Source organism: Triplophysa rosa, linkage group LG22 (genome assembly GCF_024868665.1).
Source record: "Triplophysa rosa linkage group LG22, Trosa_1v2, whole genome shotgun sequence".
NCBI classification, from domain to species: Eukaryota; Metazoa; Chordata; class Actinopteri; order Cypriniformes; family Nemacheilidae; genus Triplophysa; species Triplophysa rosa.
The window spans coordinates 12,737,188-12,757,923 of record NC_079911.1 but is presented as its reverse complement, the minus strand read 5'-3'; the positions used below and the strand labels follow the sequence as shown (position 1 = coordinate 12,757,923).

General features: G+C 42.6%; 1 protein-coding gene across 1 annotated transcript in view; it reads left to right on the top strand.

Annotated features, from left to right (window-relative positions):
• Positions 1–20,546, top strand: part of med13a (mediator complex subunit 13a) — a 66,695-nt gene extending 46,149 nt beyond the window's left edge. The window contains exons 9-30 of the mRNA XM_057320875.1: positions 1,092–1,820; positions 6,243–6,459; positions 7,715–7,745; positions 7,994–8,115; positions 8,410–8,500; positions 8,914–9,125; positions 9,296–9,495; positions 11,588–12,501; positions 12,599–12,766; positions 12,938–13,161; positions 13,394–13,583; positions 13,671–14,079; positions 14,275–14,494; positions 14,575–14,766; positions 15,423–15,646; positions 15,811–15,953; positions 16,040–16,198; positions 17,267–17,452; positions 17,823–17,974; positions 18,067–18,231; positions 18,713–18,813; positions 18,914–20,546. Of these exons, the coding sequence (XP_057176858.1) occupies positions 1,092–1,820; positions 6,243–6,459; positions 7,715–7,745; positions 7,994–8,115; positions 8,410–8,500; positions 8,914–9,125; positions 9,296–9,495; positions 11,588–12,501; positions 12,599–12,766; positions 12,938–13,161; positions 13,394–13,583; positions 13,671–14,079; positions 14,275–14,494; positions 14,575–14,766; positions 15,423–15,646; positions 15,811–15,953; positions 16,040–16,198; positions 17,267–17,452; positions 17,823–17,974; positions 18,067–18,231; positions 18,713–18,813; positions 18,914–19,046 (5,182 nt within the window). The 3' untranslated portion in view covers positions 19,047–20,546. The remainder of the gene's footprint in view (positions 1–1,091; positions 1,821–6,242; positions 6,460–7,714; positions 7,746–7,993; positions 8,116–8,409; positions 8,501–8,913; positions 9,126–9,295; positions 9,496–11,587; positions 12,502–12,598; positions 12,767–12,937; positions 13,162–13,393; positions 13,584–13,670; positions 14,080–14,274; positions 14,495–14,574; positions 14,767–15,422; positions 15,647–15,810; positions 15,954–16,039; positions 16,199–17,266; positions 17,453–17,822; positions 17,975–18,066; positions 18,232–18,712; positions 18,814–18,913) is intronic.
• The last annotated feature ends 190 nt before the right edge of the window (positions 20,547–20,736 follow it).

The following is a 20,736-nucleotide window of genomic DNA, read 5'->3' as shown; positions in this document are numbered from 1 at the left end:
GGTGCGATGAAACTCGGAGTCCCCCAGTGAAGTGAAAATGACCACGCGTTGACCCGACACCCTTTCTGCTTGCTTAGCATTCTTCTAGTTTGAGCGAGTTGTTGTGCGTGTAAGGTACATGCACGTAAAATTGATTTGAGTGTGTTGAAAAAGGGAGGGTATAATTTTACCCTTGACTGCCTTGTGTTCTGCTTGTGTCTGTTTAAGTGGGCTTTTTATTTGCTGTGTTTGTTTGCACAGACAGGTTTTACGTGCTAATGCTTCTCTGAGGTGTTTGTAATCTTCTCAGGGTCCTCGTGTAGACTCGTATGCAGTGCACACAGGTCTGCTTGCTCGCACCCTCTCATTTCCCACCGCAAAGTAGCCTGTGGTTTCTTTGTTTACATGTTTGTTCTAAATTAAGTTCCTCGATGCTCATACTACACAAACTAAACACAATATTTCTCTCATACACTAACGTGTACACACACCTCACGCGTTTAATGTCTGACGCAAACTGAAGTTTCCTGGCTTTGTAATGCGAGCAGTTGTTGTGAAAGGTTCGTGCTGGGCATTTGCAAGGGAGAGATGACAGCTGTGTATTAGAAGGATTCAGATCTCACTGTAGGCTCGTGTGCTGAGACTCTGGAGGTTGAGATGGTGATTCTCAAGTGTACTATTATAAAAGAGAGACTTTAAAAGGGAACCCACAGGGAAACTCTGGCAGCTGTGGAGCTTTACATATCTCGGAGAAAGTGTGGACACACGTTATCAGGCCAGACAGACTCTGATAGTACTCGAGCACTTATTGTTAAAAGCCTGTCCTTGGACTCGACAAGCTGAGAATTTTTATTCAAATGGTGTTTTTTTTCCAAGGATCCTGTAATAATTTAAAAAATATGAAATTATGAGCTAATTAAGAAACTTGCATTTCTCTGTTTGGAGTCTCAAAGGCCTATTAAACCTGAAAGAAAATGTTAGAAACCCTCGTAGTGAAAAGAAATGATGATTCTTGGTAATAAGCTTTCCTAATTAGTATGTCAGCAATTCATAACTCATCATGTTCTTTATAAATGTGATCTTGTATTTAAAAAGTCTCTCTTTTTTATCAGGCATAAGACAATGAAGCAGAGAGCAGGCAGTACGCCCGGCCAGCCGCCCACCGCTGGTCAGACACCGCAGCCGCCCATCAAGCACAAGGCCGGGGAGAAACCAGAAAAGGGCGACAAGCAACAAAAACGGCCGCAAACGCCCTTCCACCACCGCAACTCAGTCTGTGAAGATGTTTCCATGGAAACCGAGGCTTCTGCGGGTCAACGCCTGGTCCTCAGAGGTCAGGAGGGTGGGCGATTTTCTGGGCTCCGCCCATCTGATGTGAACACCAGCTCGAAACCTCCGCAGCTACACAGTGGGGGCGGAGCCACCGTGGGCACCGGTGGCTCGACAGAGATGGTCGGTTCCCCGCAGCCGCCCCCTCTTAGCCCTCACCCCTGCGAAGGTGGCGACGATCACTCAGATGCGATTAAGAACCCCTCTACCCCCCACAGCCAACATTTTTACCCTCCCTCTGCAGAACCCTGCCTTTTACCCCAGAAAGGGCCGGATGAAAGCCGATTGGAACCGCACACTCAACCTTTCCCCCCTGCGTACCCTGAGCCCATGGAACCAACCCCGTACATCAGCGCAGCAGTCAATATGGAATACGACGGAAATCACGCACCATGGAGGTTCTTTAACCTGCCACGTAGGAAAGACACAGAATTTCCAACGCCATATCTACCAGGAGATAAACTAAGAGAAGAGGTATCACTTGGAGCTGAAGGGATTATGTCGGTTACTGAGTGAGTATCAGATTTATTTAACAATACAGTGTGTAAATTGTGCACCACCAGTGTCTTAAAATTGCTATGAATGATCTCTGTTGTGATTGGCTGATCTCAGTGGTTTGGCAATATTTGACAAGTTGTTAAATACTGATTCAGGCGTTGATTTGTAAGCATAGGAAGGTCAAGTTGATGTACTTAATGTTTTATTACTATGTCTGTTTCTGAATGACCTACATTTGCAGGATAGGTTCTCTGAGCTTTTGTCTGTGACATTGAGAATCTCTGCATAGTACATCATTTTTTTTCAAAGGAAAGTCTTGTTTTCCTTGATGTCATCTTTCAGACATTTTGTTTACGTAGTCTTTTTTAAAACCACATTGAGGTCTCCAAGAATTCAGTAAACTGCTAGTACACATCTTTAAAATTTAAAGCTTCCCATAAACTGTAAAACGTCAGTTTTTCTGTTTGTCAGAATCTCGCACTGGCTCTGTCGACTGAATTCTGCATTTGTGTTGTGTAATGACGGCTTAAGTAACAGTGCTTCTAAAGCCAGAGTGGGACCCCCCTGCGGACCCTCTCGCCGCCAGTAGAACCCCCTAATCCCTCCGCTCGCAGCCCTTTTATTTCCTGCGGCCAGCGTTGTTAGCGGGAGCCCCCGATATGATCCCCAAACGTCCTTGTGTGTTTGTGAAGTATGTGTTTTGAAATAGTTGTGATGTAGCCCGACCGCACATACTTGCACGAAACACACTGTTGTTCTATGCAGAATGTTCTGAGCGCACAAGCCATGGTAATCTCTCGCTATGTGCCCTTTGACATCGTGCTTGCTAGTGTGCAGGCTTGGGGCTGTTGTGATGTACGAGGTGATTGATCCAATTCTCACGTGCGTGCACACATACAACTGGGTTAAGGTTTAAATGGTGATCACAAATTTATATTTATCACAGTAATTTTATTTCACGGTAACAATATATTTCACTGTAACAATCTCCCATTATAATTCTATATCTTATACCTCATTTTTCTTAGATTTATTTCCTTTATTTATTACAGTTCATTTAAATGCTCACCATAGTTAAAACAGGCAAGTTATGAAAATGTACTGAAGATATCAGATTAGGTTCTGATAATGAGATTTATTATTTATTTATATTTATCTTCTAACTATATCATATGCATACAGAAGGAAGATAGACAACAAGTATAGGAATGAAAGTATGAATATATGCACAAACAATGAGAGTACAGTATATAACTGGTGTTCATGGGGTCTGTACTGTAGGTCTTTATTGTTCTTCACTAGGGATGGGTACCGAAACCCGGTATTAAACAGGCCCATGGGCAAAATTATGAAAGACCGGAGAATCGATAAGCTCCGCCCTTATCGGTTCTGCTTTCGGTCCTCAGGGAAAAAAATCTTATATGGTATTGCTACATTAACGTTATCTTGCACATTTTATTTCAACAATAGTTTTTAATTTTCAATAACACCAAGAATTTAATCTTTGGCGCATGCATATTCGTTATTCCCAGCAGAGCGCGAGAGGCGGCATGTCACGTGTCTCGCACACAGTTTGTGTCTACACAGCGCGCACACACGAACATCCGCACAGAAGAAAGACGTTCGTAATTCGCGACGATGGCGGAGAGAACTAAATGTTCAAAAGTGTAGTTACACTTCACCAAAGTTGATGCTGACAGTTAGGGCTGTCACGATTATGAAATTTGGCTGACGATTAATTGTCTAATAAATCATTGCGATTATGACGATTAATTGTCTGTTTTAGAGCTTTGACTTTTAATTCTCATACATTTTTTATTCAGCTTTGAAACGACCATATTGTTCTGAATACAAGACTATGCTTTTTTCTTGGAAATACATCGGAAAAAATTGGGTCATCATACTGAAGGTTTAGGCTTTTACCTGTCAATAATAATACAACCACCAAATACTTGTAAATGAAGTAAATTGATCAGGTGTGAATTGAAGCCACCATTAAAATGCTATCAGTCATAGAAAAGCTTCTAGTCTGTTTTTTTCTCACTTGCAAGACTACAATAAAATTTTACTTGTGTGTTAATGAGATTTTGGTAGACTGGTTTTCACACTGAAATAATATTAAATTGTACTGCAGGTTATTTTTATGATATATGTTTTAGTATTTTTTAAAGTGATTGTGTTGTGGTGGTACATTTTACAAGTATTACCATGCTTTAGTTACAATATATATAATAAAATATGCAATATGCAGATGCACTACAGCTCCCCCTAGTGTCTTCTATAGAGATGTGCAATAATTGCGATGATCTGAAACCATCGCGATGAGGTCAAACAATCGCGATGAGACGATTATTTAATAATCGTGACAGCCCTACTGACAGTGACAATGCTCGTTGCCTCAAGTGCAACTAGGCATGGGCCGAATACCGGTTTCAAGGTATACCGAGATTTGAAAGAGTCAAGGTTTCAAAACCACTACATTTTCTGTGATGCCGTTTCTAAGGTATGAGCTGTGTTTACACAAAAATACATAATTAAGTCATGTAATGCAATGTTTGATGTTTAGGCCTAATATATAGGCTATGACAAAAATATATTTTTTGAAAGAGTATTATAATTTTAAGGCTTTATTTTTACCTGACATATATGTTCTATGAATGTTGGTTAAAAATAAAATGTATTTGTGTCCAGTTGAAAAGTTGTTGTTTGTATACGCAGACATTTGAAAATAACACATTTTAGTATTGTAATTGCAACACCGTGAAACCGTGACACTTTTGCGGAAGGTTATCAAACCGTCAAAATCTCATACCAACAAGTGCAACAAAACCTTTGCTTGTAAGGGTGGAAACACAAGTAATCTGTCAAAGCACCTGTCAAAAGTGCATCATGTACAGACAGAGAGATGCACTGTTTTTGACTGCTTAGCCCAATCTAGTTCATCTCTTGATGCCCCATCTATGTCAGGTATGTATGCTGAATGCTAACAGACGTTACTTGAACTCTGACATTCTTTATATAATATAATGCCATTCACCCTATTTAAAACAACTGTAAATTTGATCTAACTGGTTTCCATAACCTTAAAACTATGCTAATTTAACATGGGTGAAAGGAAATTACGCATTTAGTACATTTTCTATTAACTACTTTAAAAAAATTAATCTGCCTATATGTGTAATCATTTATTATTACACTGAGAACTGAAATAATTCAGTGCAGTATACACAAAATAAACATGCACAAAAACACAACAACTATTTAGAGTAAAATTCAATTCAAAGCGAGCATCATCGCGCATTTCAACGCAAGTTTCAACTTGGCTCGCCTGAAGTTAAACTTTATTAAAACTGTTAACAGCTTCACAAAGCAATCTGACTTCTGAAATACGTGGTGAGAATGAGCTTTTTTATATGCACTGCGGGTGAGAGAGAAAGCGCCGGACTGGAGCGGATCACTAAACTACAGGCTGAAAGAAGGTCTAAAGAATATTTGATACGTTAATTTGTTATGGATGGATTAATTCACTTGTTTTTTCAAAATAACGCCCAATCTGCAGAGCGCCGAATTAACCACACCTACTTATTTACATAACGGAATATTCCGTCATACCGCCCAGCCCTAACTGGATTATTTGAACCTACCAAGATGAACCAAATTGCACATTTGTTAGTTTTGCTGCAAAACTTTGTGTCGCAAAAATGAAAATATTTGCATTTGGATGGACCATAATATCACGCCTGTTAACGTAAATTCATGTTTGTTTAATCTGTGAAAGAGGGAATATTTGTTGGTTGTACTCGATGCTGACACGTTCGGTTTTATGCAGAATTAGGGTTAGGTATGGACACATATGAATGAGTAATTTGAGTGTAATATGAATTTACCGTTACGGCTGCGATCTGGAAAGCAGCGACTTTATGACCCTTATAAATTCATGAAGCATCACTGTTATGACAAAATAAGTGTACACATCGCTCAGCTAAGCTGTTGTTTTCTTGGAAGAAAGCTTGTTGATGGTATTAATCCCTCTTTAGAAACTGTGAGAAATGGCTGGTTGAAAGTGTTTAGTGTGGTTGACTCTTGGTTAAACAATGAGGTTTGTTTCTGTTTTGTACCCATTTCTTCTGCATTACGATTTCCTGGAATTGGCCTTGAAGAGAAAATGAAACTACATCATTTAGAGCGCATCCTTATTGGTCTGATTGAGGCGTTATGTATGCAGTGCAATCCCAGAATGCATTTTGCTTGTTTTTCTTTGATTGTAACAATGAAATTAATGTGTAAATTTTTGGGCATGCTGGAAGGTTTAGATTTGTAAATATTTTGGTACAATATTTAGCGTTAAGATGCGGTTATGTGTAGTTTTCTATTCATATTTAGTGAAACTGATTGTTTTTGGTTTTATTCAACCTATTTGTGTTTTTCTAATGTAGGTTAATGGCTGCCTCCAAAAGGCCTCTCAAGGTCTCGGATGAACGTGTCCAGACGTACCTGCAACGACAGAACCAGCACCTGGCTGCAGCCATCACAGACGGCGACCACGAGCCCGAGGTCGACCCCTACGCATTTGTCGATGGGGATGTTAAGTTCACCTTCTCAGATAAGAAAGACAAAGCTGGTGGAGATAGAGAACCGGGAAAGAAACACAAGGTGAGAAATGCTTGGGGGCGACATTAGCTAGAGATAACCCACGATGCACTTTTTTAAGAATAAATGTGAGGGTTGGGAGAAACTCGAGTGCGGTTTTTTGTCTGTAAATAGGAAGTTCTTAGACCGTATAGTGTGTTAGAAGCTTGCCTGACGTTGACTCTTCAGCTTGTGGGAGATTCCCGTCTGAGACCTTGAATCAAACGCCCCCAAACGTGGAGGAGAAGGAGCGTGAATAGTTTCTGTCAAAGTATCTTCCACATTTTTTTGCTCATTTCTCTGGCATCTGCGGAGGATACCTTTTTTTGTACCATTACCTTCAGTACTTTTGTCTGTGGTGTTTCATCATCTTGTAAGAGGGCCTTTGTGTACCCACTACATTTGTCGGTGTCTCTGTAACCTTACAACCCACAGATCACTCCAGAAATGTTTGTTTAGTAATAGGGGGCCATATGATGCGACACAACATCATCGCCCGTAACAAGCATACGTTTGCAAAGTGCACGGTTTACATGGAAAATTGCAGCTTTAACTCCTTTACCCCACCCCAGGGTTCTGCTATCGATTCCAGGGTGGCGTGATTTGTACGTACAGGCGTTTTATTAGGGTGTTGGTCATTAGGATGTGGAGTGTGTGTACGCAGGAACAGATTACACTCTTTATGCAGAGAGACTGCCTGCAGCGTAATGAAATTATGCACGGCGTAATGAATCTCCGCGTGGCGTGCGGTTTGCATTGTAATGCCGGCACGGATGCAAAGGTTGCATGGGGGGCAGGTTAAGGGTCTGGGAGGAAAACTGCAGTGTGTGCCATTAGCCTGTGCTCTTTTCTTATATTACCGGGTTGTTTATTATGCTGTGTGTGGAAGATGTCATTTGATGGCAATTTAGAAACGTACTGTACCCCCCTCCTCCTTCGGCAGTCTCTTGTTTCTCTTTTAGATTAAACCTCATCTCTCTTTCCATCTTTTGCTCTCACACTAGGATTGGTTGGTTGCATCTGGGTGAAAGTAAACAAACATGTGATTGCGAAGCAACACGTTCTTGCCGGTTTTTATATTATGTTTTGGGGACGGGATAGAATTTCATCAGTGTGAGCAGAATTGTTAGATATTGAGGAGTGTGTGTTTTGAAAATGTAGTACAATATGCAAGGAATTATGCGATATTCAGAAGATAGCCAAGGTTATTAGCCAATGTTATGATCTGTGTTTGTAGATTATATATTACAGTTTGTAATCATTTTTCTTTCTCTCGCAGGGAGAAGATGGGAGCGCTTCTCTGTCAGATGGTGAGGATTGTCATGTTTCCTCTGTTACACACCAGCAATCTCAACAAGTCTCTCATGAACCCCTTTCAAACCCTCAGTTCTTTTATTCGATTATATTCCCCCATTGACATTGTCTGGGTCAGTTGGGTCGTATTCTTGCCCGTAAAGGTTAAATTCACTGACTGGGAAAGGGACTTGTTCTGATGTGATCTGTTGTTACACCAGATAACTTGTCTGTGTTAAGTTCTCTCTCTCTCTCTATCGCTCAGATGCTCAGCGGGCTGCAGCTAATAACCGGGCCGTTTCCACTAGTCTCATACATGATTCAGACTTGGCGGTCTCCATCAAAGACCTGGACAACCTATTCAACTCGGACGAAGATGAGCAAACAGTCAGTATCAGTCTTGCTAGTTTCTTTTTGGCTTTTTATTTTTTCACAAATTTGATGAACCCATTGATATTATTCTTTTAGCATTTAAATTAATGTGGATTATTACAATACACTGTTTGAAATAGAGTTGCAAACAATCACTTATTTTGATTAAAAATTCAATTCAATTTTGTATCAGTCTGCTGTTGGAAAATGTATACGTTGTATTAGTATTTTTTTTTAGGTAATTTGGTTTGATTTTTATGACGTGATTCAGATGTATCTGAATGTATGGATTTGTGTTCGTCTCCACAGCCTGGGGCCCGAAGAGCTGTAAATGGAGCAGACGAGAAGTTTGGCAGTAAGGAGTCCAAGCCAGCCACACTGGATCCTGTCTCCTGTATAAGTGAGTCCAGTCTCTGTATCTATAAATATACAGCATTTAATTCATTCACACTCGAATATACACATTCGCCCCCTGCTGGTCACTGCGACAACCCAAACGGTGTACGCAGACAAGCACGCTGTGCTCAGTCAAATTCACTGTACGGGTAGACATGAAATCATTTGCTGAGGTTGACATACACCCTCAATACTCACAGTATGACAAGCTATACTCCATCTGAAATTATTCTAAACAGCATTTTGCTAATTGTTTTATAATTACAATGCGTGCAGCTTTTATGGCCTCATTTGTAAAATAATGATCCATCATGAAACAGTGCTTCTTTAGCGGTGGTATTAAAAAAAACAGCAACATGTCTGTCATTCTTGCTGTCTCAATCCTTCATCCTTCCATGTCATGTTTCCCTCCCTCAGGCACGGCCGATCTGCACCAGATGTTCCCTACACCTCCCTCTCTGGAGCAGCACATCATGGGTTACTCCCCCATGAACATGGGCAGTAAAGAGTACGGCTGCATGGAGCCAGGCTCGAGCCTCAACATGCTGGACGGCCCGGCTGGTCTGGGTGGCCAGTTTAAGATCGAGGTGGAGGAGAGTTTCTGCAGTCCTAAACCTTCAGAGATCAAGGTGAGATGAGTTATGAAAATCTCTTCGCTGCAATGTAAACCGTCCGAAGTAGCACAATCTGGGTGTTGGTTTAAATGTATGTATGCATACATTCAAATGCTTCCTTTTAAGAATCTTTACTTCTGGATCACAAAATTCAGCATGCTTCTAACGCTGTCTTTATCTCACAGGACTTCTCATTTGTGTACAAACCGGACTTGTGTCAGCCGTTCGTAGGCTGTTCCATGTTTGCCCCCCTCAAGTCTCTGCCCAGCCAGTGCCTGCCTCCTATCAAACTGCCTGATGAGTGCGTGTACAGGCCAAGCTGGACAGTGAGTAAACTGGAGCTACTCAACAGCGTACCTGCTATGAGCATCTTTAACAAGGACGGGTGAGTTACAAACAGGGATGCAAAATGATTTTTTCCTCATCAGATGTATTAACACTACCAAGCGGTATTCATTTGACCATAACTCCAACCATTTGTGCTATCAGAAAAATTTGAATTGTTCCTAAAAGTAGACAAACTGTGCTTTTTGATCATATATGGTATATTACGGTCATGTCTTGCGTTCTGTCAGCCAATCGATGCTGTTTTCGTGGAGAGCGGCAGGGGGCGAATATGAACTAGTAGTTACGGAGCTGCTGTTTTTGTGGAGCGCTCTAATAAAATTAGCAAAGAGGAGATACACAACAGAAGAGGCGATTGGGATGATTTTTGACAATGAAACGTGTGTGATGTGCTTGCAATTAGACAGGAACTGCTTCAGAAACCACCACATTTGAGTGAATACTGCAAAATATACACCCGGAGAACTGGGGGTAAAAAGGCTCATGAATGAAAACTATGTACATGAGTGACACTAAAAAGACTTTTATGCATGTACTAGTATATTTTTCAAGTCAAAAAAACCTTAAAAAATAATCAAATATTTCCATTTTTTATTTTTGTCTATTTATTTTGTCTATTTTGTTCTATTTGCAAACTCACAACACACAGTAATGGTCAATAACCTTAATTTATTTAAAGACATTTATTTCTGAAAAAAATGATACCTTGCACATGATGATGGCACATTGTGTTAGAATTTGACAGTCAAAAAAATAAAACGTGTGAAAACTTTTGCTTCAGGTTCTAAAGGGTTAAAGGGATAGTTCACCGAAAAATGAAAATTCTGTCATCATTTACTTACCCTCTTATAATTTTCAACCTGTATAATTTTTTTGTTCTGCTAAACACAAAGAAAGATATTTGCAAGAATGTCAGTAACCAAACAGTTCTCATCCTACATTGACTCTCATAGTATTTATTTTCTCTACTATGGCAGTAAATGGGGAATGAGATCGGTTTGTTTATTGACATTCTTTCAAATATCTTTGTGTTCAGCAGAACAAAGAAATTTACACAGGTTTGGAACAACCTGAAGGTGAGTATTAAATGATGACAGAAATTTCATTTTTGGGTGAACTGTCCCTTTAAGTTCACACACTGGATATGTATTAACTCCAAGTCACGTGTTCACTCTGATATTTACACCCACGCACCTCTTGTTCTTAATAATGGCAGATAAAGAATAAAACAGCTCTGGTTATTATCCTGTCAAATCCATCCGCTGCCCCTATTCTTCTATTATCTTACACTTGTAGCTGCTTATCTCCGATCTTCATCACTGTCCTAAACCTGCTTTCTGCACCTCATCGACCAGTTTATTTGAATAGCTGGTGTTTGCTCAGACGGCCACATCTGATTGTTATTAACACTGTGTTTTTCATAATCTCGTCGATTGGATCGCTTTCTCGTGTGATGTTATGAACCTGTGTCAGGGTAAACTTGAGCTACACTCTTTCATTCTGTTTTGAGGTTTGAGTCATGCTGTTCAAATTATTGTCTCTCCATCCAGCAGCAATATTAAAGCAGATGAAAAAATAATCAAATAAAACTTCTTTTTACAGTTCTCTCTGTGCGCAATCGCAAGGAGCAACAAGAACAGTGTATTCTTGGACGTTATATTTGACAACGGTGGGAATTTGATGAAAAGTGTGAAGCTAAGAGAGGAGGGGGTGTCGGGAACGGTCGATGACAGGGCGATAAGTCTAGTCGTAAAGCTCGCGTTTGTTAAAGGCGCTGCAAAAGCTCTTTATGAGCTGGTCAGGCTTCTTTTATAACCCTCAGCAGCTGGGGTGGAGGGCCACGTCTTCAAACGGGGGACCTTCACACGGATGCCTGTTTTTAAAGGCCACTGGGAGCAACACTCGGCATTCTCACACACACACACAGTCCGTGTGGCACAAGCTGTGCTTTCATTTCTTGCACAGCTGCCTGTTGGACCGTCTGTCTAAAAATAGTTTTTCTCTCCCTCCCACCTGGAGGTCCTCTTAGGATATCAGTACAGCAGCTCATAATATCAGTCTACTGTGATCTGTTATATCAACTGATAATGTGTTTGTGAGACCAGAATTAACTAAATTCTCTTTGTCTTTAGTGAAAACAGCACGTTGGAACAGGAGTACATTCAAACGTACACCCCTTCGACCCACACGCCATTTTTGTCCAACAGTGCCCCACCCAGCAACAGCGGCACCAGCATCCTCCCCTCCCCTGCCACGCCCCGTTTCTCCGCTCCCACACCTCGTACCCCACGGACTCCACGCACTCCCAGAGGCCCCGCCAGCGTCCAGGGGTCCCTCAAATACGAGAACTCGGACCTGTACTCGCCTGCCTCGACACCCTCCACCTGCAGGCCTCTCAACTCGGTGGAGCCCGCCACGGTCCCATCCATCCCCGAAGCCCACAGCTTGTATGTCAACCTCATCCTGTCGGAGTCTGTCATGAACCTGTTCAAAGACTGCAACTTCGACAGCTGCTGCATCTGCGTCTGCAACATGAACATCAAAGGCGCCGACGTGGGCATCTACATTAACGACCCCAACATGGAGGCACAGTACCCCTGCGGGTGCGGCTTTAGCGCGGTAGTCAATCGCCGCTACGGTAACGGCTCGGGCCTCTTCCTGGAAGACGAGCTGGATATCATTGGACGGGGTTCGGACGTCAGCCAGGAAGTGGAAAAGCGCTTTGAGACGTTACGGAGCATATCCTTAGAGAAGACAGGGGGCGGAACCAAGGATCGAGTCCCGGATGATCTTATCTCTCTCCTGCAGGATCAGTGCACTAATCCTTTCTCCCCCATATTGGGATTGGACCCTGAAGAACTGACTTCCCAAGGGCCAGGAGGCGCCACAGTACCACCATGCGTCCGTGTAGAGGAGAGGGACTTCCACAACGACTGTTACCTGGCACTAGAACACGGGAGGCAGTTCATGGACAACATGTCCGGTGGAAAAGTGGATGAGGCGCTGGTGAAGAGCACGTGTTTGCATCATTGGGCCAAACGCAGCGGTGAGATATAAACACATTTACTGGAGGTTTTTTTTATTTACGTAAGATTGTAAATAATGTCAATGTTACATGTCTAAACTAATGTCTCTTTCTCCAGCGGTGGACGTGAGTGGTCTGTGCTCTCAGGACGTGTTGAGGGTTCTCCTCTCTCTCCAGCCTGTTCTCCAGGATGCCATCCAGAAGAAGAGGACCGTCCGCTCTTGGGGTGTCCAAGGTCCTCTCACATGGCAGCAGTTTCACAAGATGGCTGGAAGAGGGTCTTACGGTGAGCAACAAGGGCTCTCAGAAGTCCATCAAGTTTTTAGGGAGCAAGTATTAAGCACAAACTGCCGTCCCAGTGGTTATTGCACTACCTAGGCTGTTGAAGAAAGGTGCTGGTTTGAAGAATACTCAGCGATATCTACTTTGTGATTCAATTTTTATTTTTTCTTTCCAGGCACTGATGAGTCTCCGGAGCCTCTGCCCATTCCTACCTTCCTGGTTGGGTACGAGTATGACTTTGTTGTGCTCTCTCCCTTCGGCCTGCCGTACTGGGAAAAGCTTCTGCTGGATCCCTTTGGCTCCCAGAGAGACGTGGGATATCTGGTCCTCTGCCCAGACAGCGATGCTCTTCTCACCGGAGCCAAGAGCTTCTTTAGAGAGCTGACAGCGGTCTATGAGGTAAGAGAGGTTGTCTGGCGTGCCAAGCTTTTCTTTCACAAGCAAATTCCTGTCTTACAATGAGCCATTTAACAATGTTAAAAGAACAACGATCAAATAACACTCATGTTTGTATGTAAAGATGACTTTTATTTAACCAGTACCAGCACACATGGTTTTGGTTTAGACGTATCCAGTCTCCCCTTAAAATTGGAGGAACTTTCTGATTTGTTTCTGTCTTTTTGTCCAACAGTCTTGTAAACTCGGGCAGCATCGACCAATCTCAAAGGTGCATGCTGATGGCATTGTCAGGGTGGGTGGGGTTGCTGCAAAAAAGCTCACAGAACAGCCGGTCAATGATTGGTTCTTGAAAACGGCTAATGGCAGCAGTGATGCGTTTGCCAAACTCAAGCTGTTCGCCCAAGCCTGCAGACATGACCTCGGTAAGATTCCACGACAGGAACCAACAGTTATGCTTAAAATGGAGTAAAAAATTCTTAACAAACTCTTCTCTCCGTTTCTTTTTGCAGCTCCATACCTTGCCGCACAGACATTGGACAGCTCTCTCCTCATTCAGCCGAGTCCCGCCCCCTCTTCCACGCAACCCACTTCCTCGCAATCTTCAGGCTCCGCCTCCACCAACTCCCAAACCTCAATGGCCTCTGAAAGCTCTGCCCTCAACAACAGCAGAGCTGCCAGCAACAATGGCTCAGGCTTGCCAGGCAGCACCAATAACACCTCCTCAGGCCCTCAGGGCAACAGCATCCAGTGTGCCAAGCCCAGCTCGTTCCCTCCTTTTACGAGCATGGGAGGAGTCCAAGGCAACAGCTCCCAGTCTGGGGCTCTGGGCCAGCAGGCTGTCACCCAGAACTCGAGCCTCTCTGGAGACAGTTCAACTGTCAACAGCCAGACTCAGGGGCCATCCGAACCACCAGAGAGGTACGGAGAATGATCCCGTTTGTGGTGTTTTCGTGTCTAAATAGCAGCATCGTATTTCTGTTTATCCTCATTCAAGTCCTATGAAATTAATATTAGACGACAAGCATAAACACTTCATGTTCTGTGTTAATCAAAGCAAAACGTCACCAGCACGTATGTGAACTGTAGTTGACCTCTTTTCTTCTCTTCTATCAGCACTATGGAAAGAGAAAAGGTCGGTGTTCCCACTGACGGGGACTCCCACGCCATCACGTACCCACCTGCCATCATGATCTATATCGTCGACCCCTTCTCCTATGAGGAGGCAGAGCCTGGAACGTCACACTCGAGCGTGTGGACTCTGGGACTCCTATGCTGCTATTTGGAGATGCTGCAGGCCCTTCCAGCTCACATCCGCAATTCTGTGTTTGTACAGGTAGGTGACGCAGAATATGATTTAAGCAGTTTCACATGTTTTGCTTCTCTGTTTTACACCCGTCAACATTTTGTTGTTAGATTGTCCCCTGTCAGTATCTGCTGCAACCTGTAAAGAGCGAGGAGAGGCACCTGTACGCCCAGCACCTCAAGTCCCTGGCCTTCTCCGTCTTCACCCAGTGCAGAAGACCCCTACCAGCATCCACTAATGTCAAGTCGCTAACTGGTTTTGGCCCTGGCCTTGCCCTTGACACTGCCCTCAGGAACCCAGAGGTGAGCAGGGGTGTACTGTCAATGTTTCCAAGTTTCACAATGTCATAATGAAAGCACAGATGCTTTATGCAGTTGTTTAGGAGGTTAATAGGACTTAAATGTGAAAGCGTCTCCAAGCCCGTTCCTATGACGCACTCCACACATCTTCCAAACCAGCATCCCATTCAGACACTTTAACAACTCTCAGTGCTGTATGAGAACTCGGTGTCGTGTGGAGACTGTTACACTGACCTCGGCGTCCTGGAACAAAACCAAACGGGACTCGCACAACCCAACAGTTCTCTTTCCATTATCTGCTTGGGCAGCTCTGTGAGACCTCCCTAATGGGATCCGGCTTGCATGTTTTGGCAGAGGAATTCGAAAGCTCCACTCGCACTTCTTCGCCGAGCTATTTGTAGAATCCAATTTTCTTTCTCCCCTTGCTGGTACTGTTTCTCCCAACCCACTTCCTGCCCTACTCGCAAAAGAGATGTGAATACTTGGTAGGGTTATTTGATTTTAGAGAGGAAAAGTTTATGGTAACGTGTGCATTGTTGTGGCCACCATATAGGTTAGGGTGGATTTTAATGTTGTGTGTATTTGTGCCAGGTTCACGAAACATGGCTTACAATCAAAGCATACTTACTCACTCTTTGACATTTGACCTTTTTCCACAGAGACCAGAGTGTCTCCGGTTATACACGCCGCCGTTTATACTGGCTCCAACGAAAGACAAGCAGACGGAGCTGGGCGAGACTTTCGGAGAGGCGTCTCAAAAGTACAACGTCTTGTTTGTGGGCTACTGCCTGTCACATGACCAGAGATGGCTGCTGGCCACCTGCACGGACCTGTTCGGAGAGCTTCTGGAGACCTGTATCCTCAGCATAGATGTACCCAACAGGTGAGTTGGATGTTAAAGGAACTACGCAGGATTCATATTTCATCTGTTACTCAAGTGCTAAACCTTCAACTTATGACCACAGTTGTCAGTACAAGCGAGAGATATGAGAGAATTTGGTATTTGGGACCGGTCATTTTAAGTGTTGTCTGTTCATGTCGCCTCAGAGCACGAAGGAAAAAAGGCTCCGCCCGGAGGCTGGGCCTTCAGAAGCTGTGGGAGTGGTGCCTGGGTTTGGTTCAGATGACATCGTTGCCATGGAGAGTGGTGATTGGCCGATTGGGCCGAATAGGCCATGGAGAGTTGCGAGGTAATGCATATGCGTATTTTACTTTGCTCAAATTTGTGAACTTGGTGTCAAATCTTTGTAAAATTAATCCTCTCGCTCTGTTTCAGACTGGAGTATTTTACTAAGCAGGCGGAACTTGCAGTCGGTGTCTCGGAGGTTGAAGGAAATCTGTAGATTGTGTGGGATCTCGGCAGCTGACACTCCCAGCATCCTTAGCGCCTGCCTGGTTGCCATGGAACCCCAGGGCTCATTTGTCATCATGCCAGGTAAAAATCACACTTCCTCTTTTCTCCCCGTATGGCATGCATGTGTCGTTATCATATGTTGGCTTCTTGCACTTATGGTTAGTTTGTCACATTAGCGTGCAGTTTATGAAATATAAGAATTTGTAAAATATATCCTCGCGCCACTGTAGTCATGCGTCTGTTTGATGCGCAAGTGATTGATGGCCTCGGCGTGTCATAACGCATGTCTCTGCTGTCCCTATCTGATATACACTCCAGTGCGTGTCTCGATCTCATAAAACACCTTTTTACACTCCTATTGATTCCTGTGCTGCTGTGATGATACCGAAGATCGATGGCTTTATTTGACGAAAGCTTTTCATTCTGTCATGGTATCACGATGTATTGGATCTAATGGATTTTACCCATCACTCATAGAGCTTAGAGAAGAACATAAGGGTTTTTCATACTTGGATGCCTATGCTAGGAACAAAAAAGTGTGGCTTTAAAAAAAGAGTGGTTTGATATTGCATTATTCTAATGCTGAGTTCACACCAAACGAGAAGGAAGCGATTTGCGTGAAATAGCATACAAAGTCGATGCAAAGACACGATTAGACGCATACTATAATAGTTTATTTTCGCATGAGTTACGTGATGTGGAGTGTCTTCACACGTCCGGATGTGTCAAACAGTAAGTGTCAGTGAGCTCTTTCAGTGAATTTCTCGCTTGAGTTGACTTTTTTTACTTGCGCAGAACACGCATGTGTCATGTTTTCACGGCAATCGCGCTGCCTGATTCGCGAATGCACGACAAACGTCCTCTGCACAAGTTTAAAAATTATAACTTGAGCAAGAAATTTGTGCGGAGAGCTCATTGACGTCACCTGTTTGACACATCCGGGCGAGTGGAGACAATAACAAAAATAGTTTGAAAATAATGAACTATTCCTGCAAAGAACGCGATGCTTTGCATTTCGTGTGAACTCAGCATAAGATATTTTCAAAAACACCATATTCACTGAAAAAAGATCTTCTCCATTCACGCTTCCTTAATCTTATTTTAAAACTCGCTTATTTTCAATATTTTCTGTCTCTCTTCTCTTTCCAGACTCTGTGTCAACAGGTTCGGTGTTTGGTCGCAGTACAACTTTAAACATGCAGACGTCCCAGCTGAGCACGCCGCAGGACACGTCTTGCACACACATCCTGGTGTTCCCCACCTCCGCCTTTGTGCAAGTCAACAGCTCCAACTTCACACACGAAAACATCGACATTGCCTTCAACCCCAGCAATGGTGAGAAAATAATGTGTATAGACGGTTTTAGCAGCAACAACATAAACAATCATTATGTGTTAACTTCCGGAAGATCTCCGCAAAGAATCAATAACTGTTGAGTAGTTTCAATTTAATTTAACACAATTAATATACAATGAAAAACTAATATGAATTAAATATAAAATTATGTTTAACCAAAGACAAGACCAGAAGTTAACTTCGGGTCCAATGTTAACCGTCTATATTAGGTCTCATTTATTAACATTAGCCTGAACATGAACTAATAATGAGCAACATATTTTAAAAGCATTTATTAGTCTTTATTAAATTCTATACTTTGTTGTGACAAATACAAATATGTGATTCTGACATTTAATGCTACTTCTAGATGGAACGGATGCGATCGGCATCTTTGACCTACTAGGGCAGGACAGTGATCTGGTTGATCCAGACCTCATAAACATCTTACCTGCCTCACCCACAACCTCACCAGTCCACTCCCCGGGATCCCAGTACCCCCACGGAGGAGATGGGAGCAAGGTACTAAGATCTCAGAGAGACGCCCATATACCAGTGTTTTCAACATACTCCCTGTTGCTCTGTCTGATCTCTGTTATTTTTATCTTGATCAGGGTCAAAGTACAGACCGCATGGAGTCTCATGAAGAAGCTCCCAATATCCTCCAGCAGCCATTAGCTCTGGGCTATTTTGTGTCCACGGCTAAAGCAGGTCCACTGCCTGACTGGTTCTGGTCTGCGTGTCCACAGGCACAGAACCAGTGTCCCCTTTTCTTAAAGGTAACAAATGGCTTTGACATTTTTTTTCTGATAATCCCGTATCGCATTAAAATTGATTTGCTGTATATGATTCCGCTAATGTGCACTGGAAATACTGGATTTGTTTAGTTTTACGTAAACTGGCATGCATGCAAAATGATTTCTGCAACCATATTTATTGAGAATCTCGCAACACTGTAACACAGTGTACAGGAAATGGGTCAGACTGCTGTTGGTGTGTTTAGGACAGAAACTGTGCTCGACGTGAATTATTAAGGCAAAGAAGCTAATCTGATAAGCAGTTTTTTGCTGACTTGTACCAAATAAAAAATAGAAAATGTACACCCAAGGCATTAATGCTTACGGCATCTCTTGTCATTCTAATTTATTATAGACCCTGACATTGAGACATGACAGTCAGCTTTGTATCTTGTTTAGGGAAAACGTGCAATGGAGCTAAAATCTGTTTTTCTGTTTTCTCCACCCCTCGCTCTTATTCCAGGCCTCTCTACACCTCCACGTGTCTTCAGTGCAATCAGATGAACTTTTGCATAGCAAACATTCTCATCCTCTGGACTCCAATCAGACCTCGGATGTTCTCAGGTACATGCGCTGTTGCTCTGTCACACAGAAAAATTTGGTTCTAATCTACTTGTGTTTTCAACCCTTTTACACTTTTTGACACCCGTTACTTCTTTTGCAGATTTGTGTTGGAGCAGTACAATGCCCTTTCCTGGTTGACCTGTGACCCCGCGACCCAGGACCGCCGCTCCTGCCTGCCCATTCATTTTGTGGTGCTTAATCAAATGTATAACTTCATCAAGGCCATGTTGTAACACACACCGAGCAGAAACGAGAGCAGGACCTTATCAGGGATCAGAAGAGTACACAGAAGGTGTACTCTGGAGGGATCTAAAAAATGAAGAGAGAGAATTACAGTGCTGGACTTTATATGTACACGAGTTACAATGGAGATGATCTGGGTAGGCAATCACTACACCTGAGACCCAGCACTGTGGAGGAGAATCAGTCTTCTGGTGTTATAACACTGACCCAGAGAGCGAGAGAAGAAAAATGGAGGCCTTGGATGAATTTTCAGAGATGTGGAGGCCAAAGTGAAGGCAGAAGGAAAATGAAAGTGCTGACTGATGATCTAAATCCCTGGTTTCGCTGTTACCATGACGATAGCGTGCGGTGACCAAGGATTCGGCCAGTTCTTTAATCAATGTTTATGGAGATGTAATCTGTATAGAATCTGATGGAAAGAGACATGAGAGAATGAATGTTGGGGTTTTAAGACCTCTAACTCCGTGTTTCATTTGGATGGAGTTATATTCAAATGAAATGCCTGCATCTGTCTTATTTATTGTACGTTTTTAAATGTATAATTTGTCTGATTTCTTAACCTCTTTTATATATAAAAGTTCTAGAAGGTTTGTATCGCCTTCTTGCTTTAAAGCAATTGGTCAAAAATATATGTAATCGTCTTAAATACAAAAACAAACAGAAAAACCCACTAAAAAGATGAATAAAATAAAGTTGCAGTAGGTTGCTTTTAGAGTATTATTTTTTGTAAGGGAGACAGATTATTTGTATTGTCACGATGTACAGAGAAGCCGGACGGGGGATTTCTGTCCACGCCTTTGCGTGTGGACTCAATTGTAGCTAAACTTTAGCTGCACGGGACTTGTACAGCAATGAAGTTCACTGTGTTTAAAAATAAAGAGGTACATTGTCGTATATTGTATTTTATACCACACATTTAGACACAAAAACGAAGAACTGCAATATATAAATAATTATATATGAATGCCACACCAGCCTTGGGTGGCACTGCTTCTGTTTTAGGAATAAAAAGAGTCAATTCATTTTTGCTGTACTTGTGTTTCTTGGGGGGGACAGCTGATCGTAGTGATTGAGGTGTGCGGCTTAGTTTACTTTAAATGAAAAACGGTTTTGCATTTAAAAACCCAAGAAAGACCCCTCACCTTGCCCTCCCTCATTGGCACTCCTGTTCCAGCGATCAAGGACACTTTTACACCCACAATCACTTTTCTTTGAATGTGACAAGAAGTGTGTGGTGTAAATGGACTTTTAAACTGGATCTAGCTGCCTGTTGGAAATGCAGTGTTTGTGCACAGAGAAAGATATATGTCCTGTATCTTACTCCGTTCAGAATAAACTGTATGCTGATATTCAAAGACCCCGGGATTTCTCTTGCATCCCACACCATGCTTTCCAAATGCGTATGTTATGCATGTAAAACTGCACTTAGTTTATACTGCACAAATGAGTCTTCAGTTAACCCATTTGTAGATGCCCAGGTTGATTTAAATGTTAACGCCAACTATTGGAAACATAGTTTTAGCTGTGGTTACTGAAGTCTCATTAAAACCACATCAGTCGTTATAATGGAAATTTTTCATCATGCAAATAATCTACCATGCATTAATTATTTAGTCCAATCGCAAACTATGTAAACTGAATAAACAAAAACATTTACTTGCAACTTCTCAGCCATCTCAG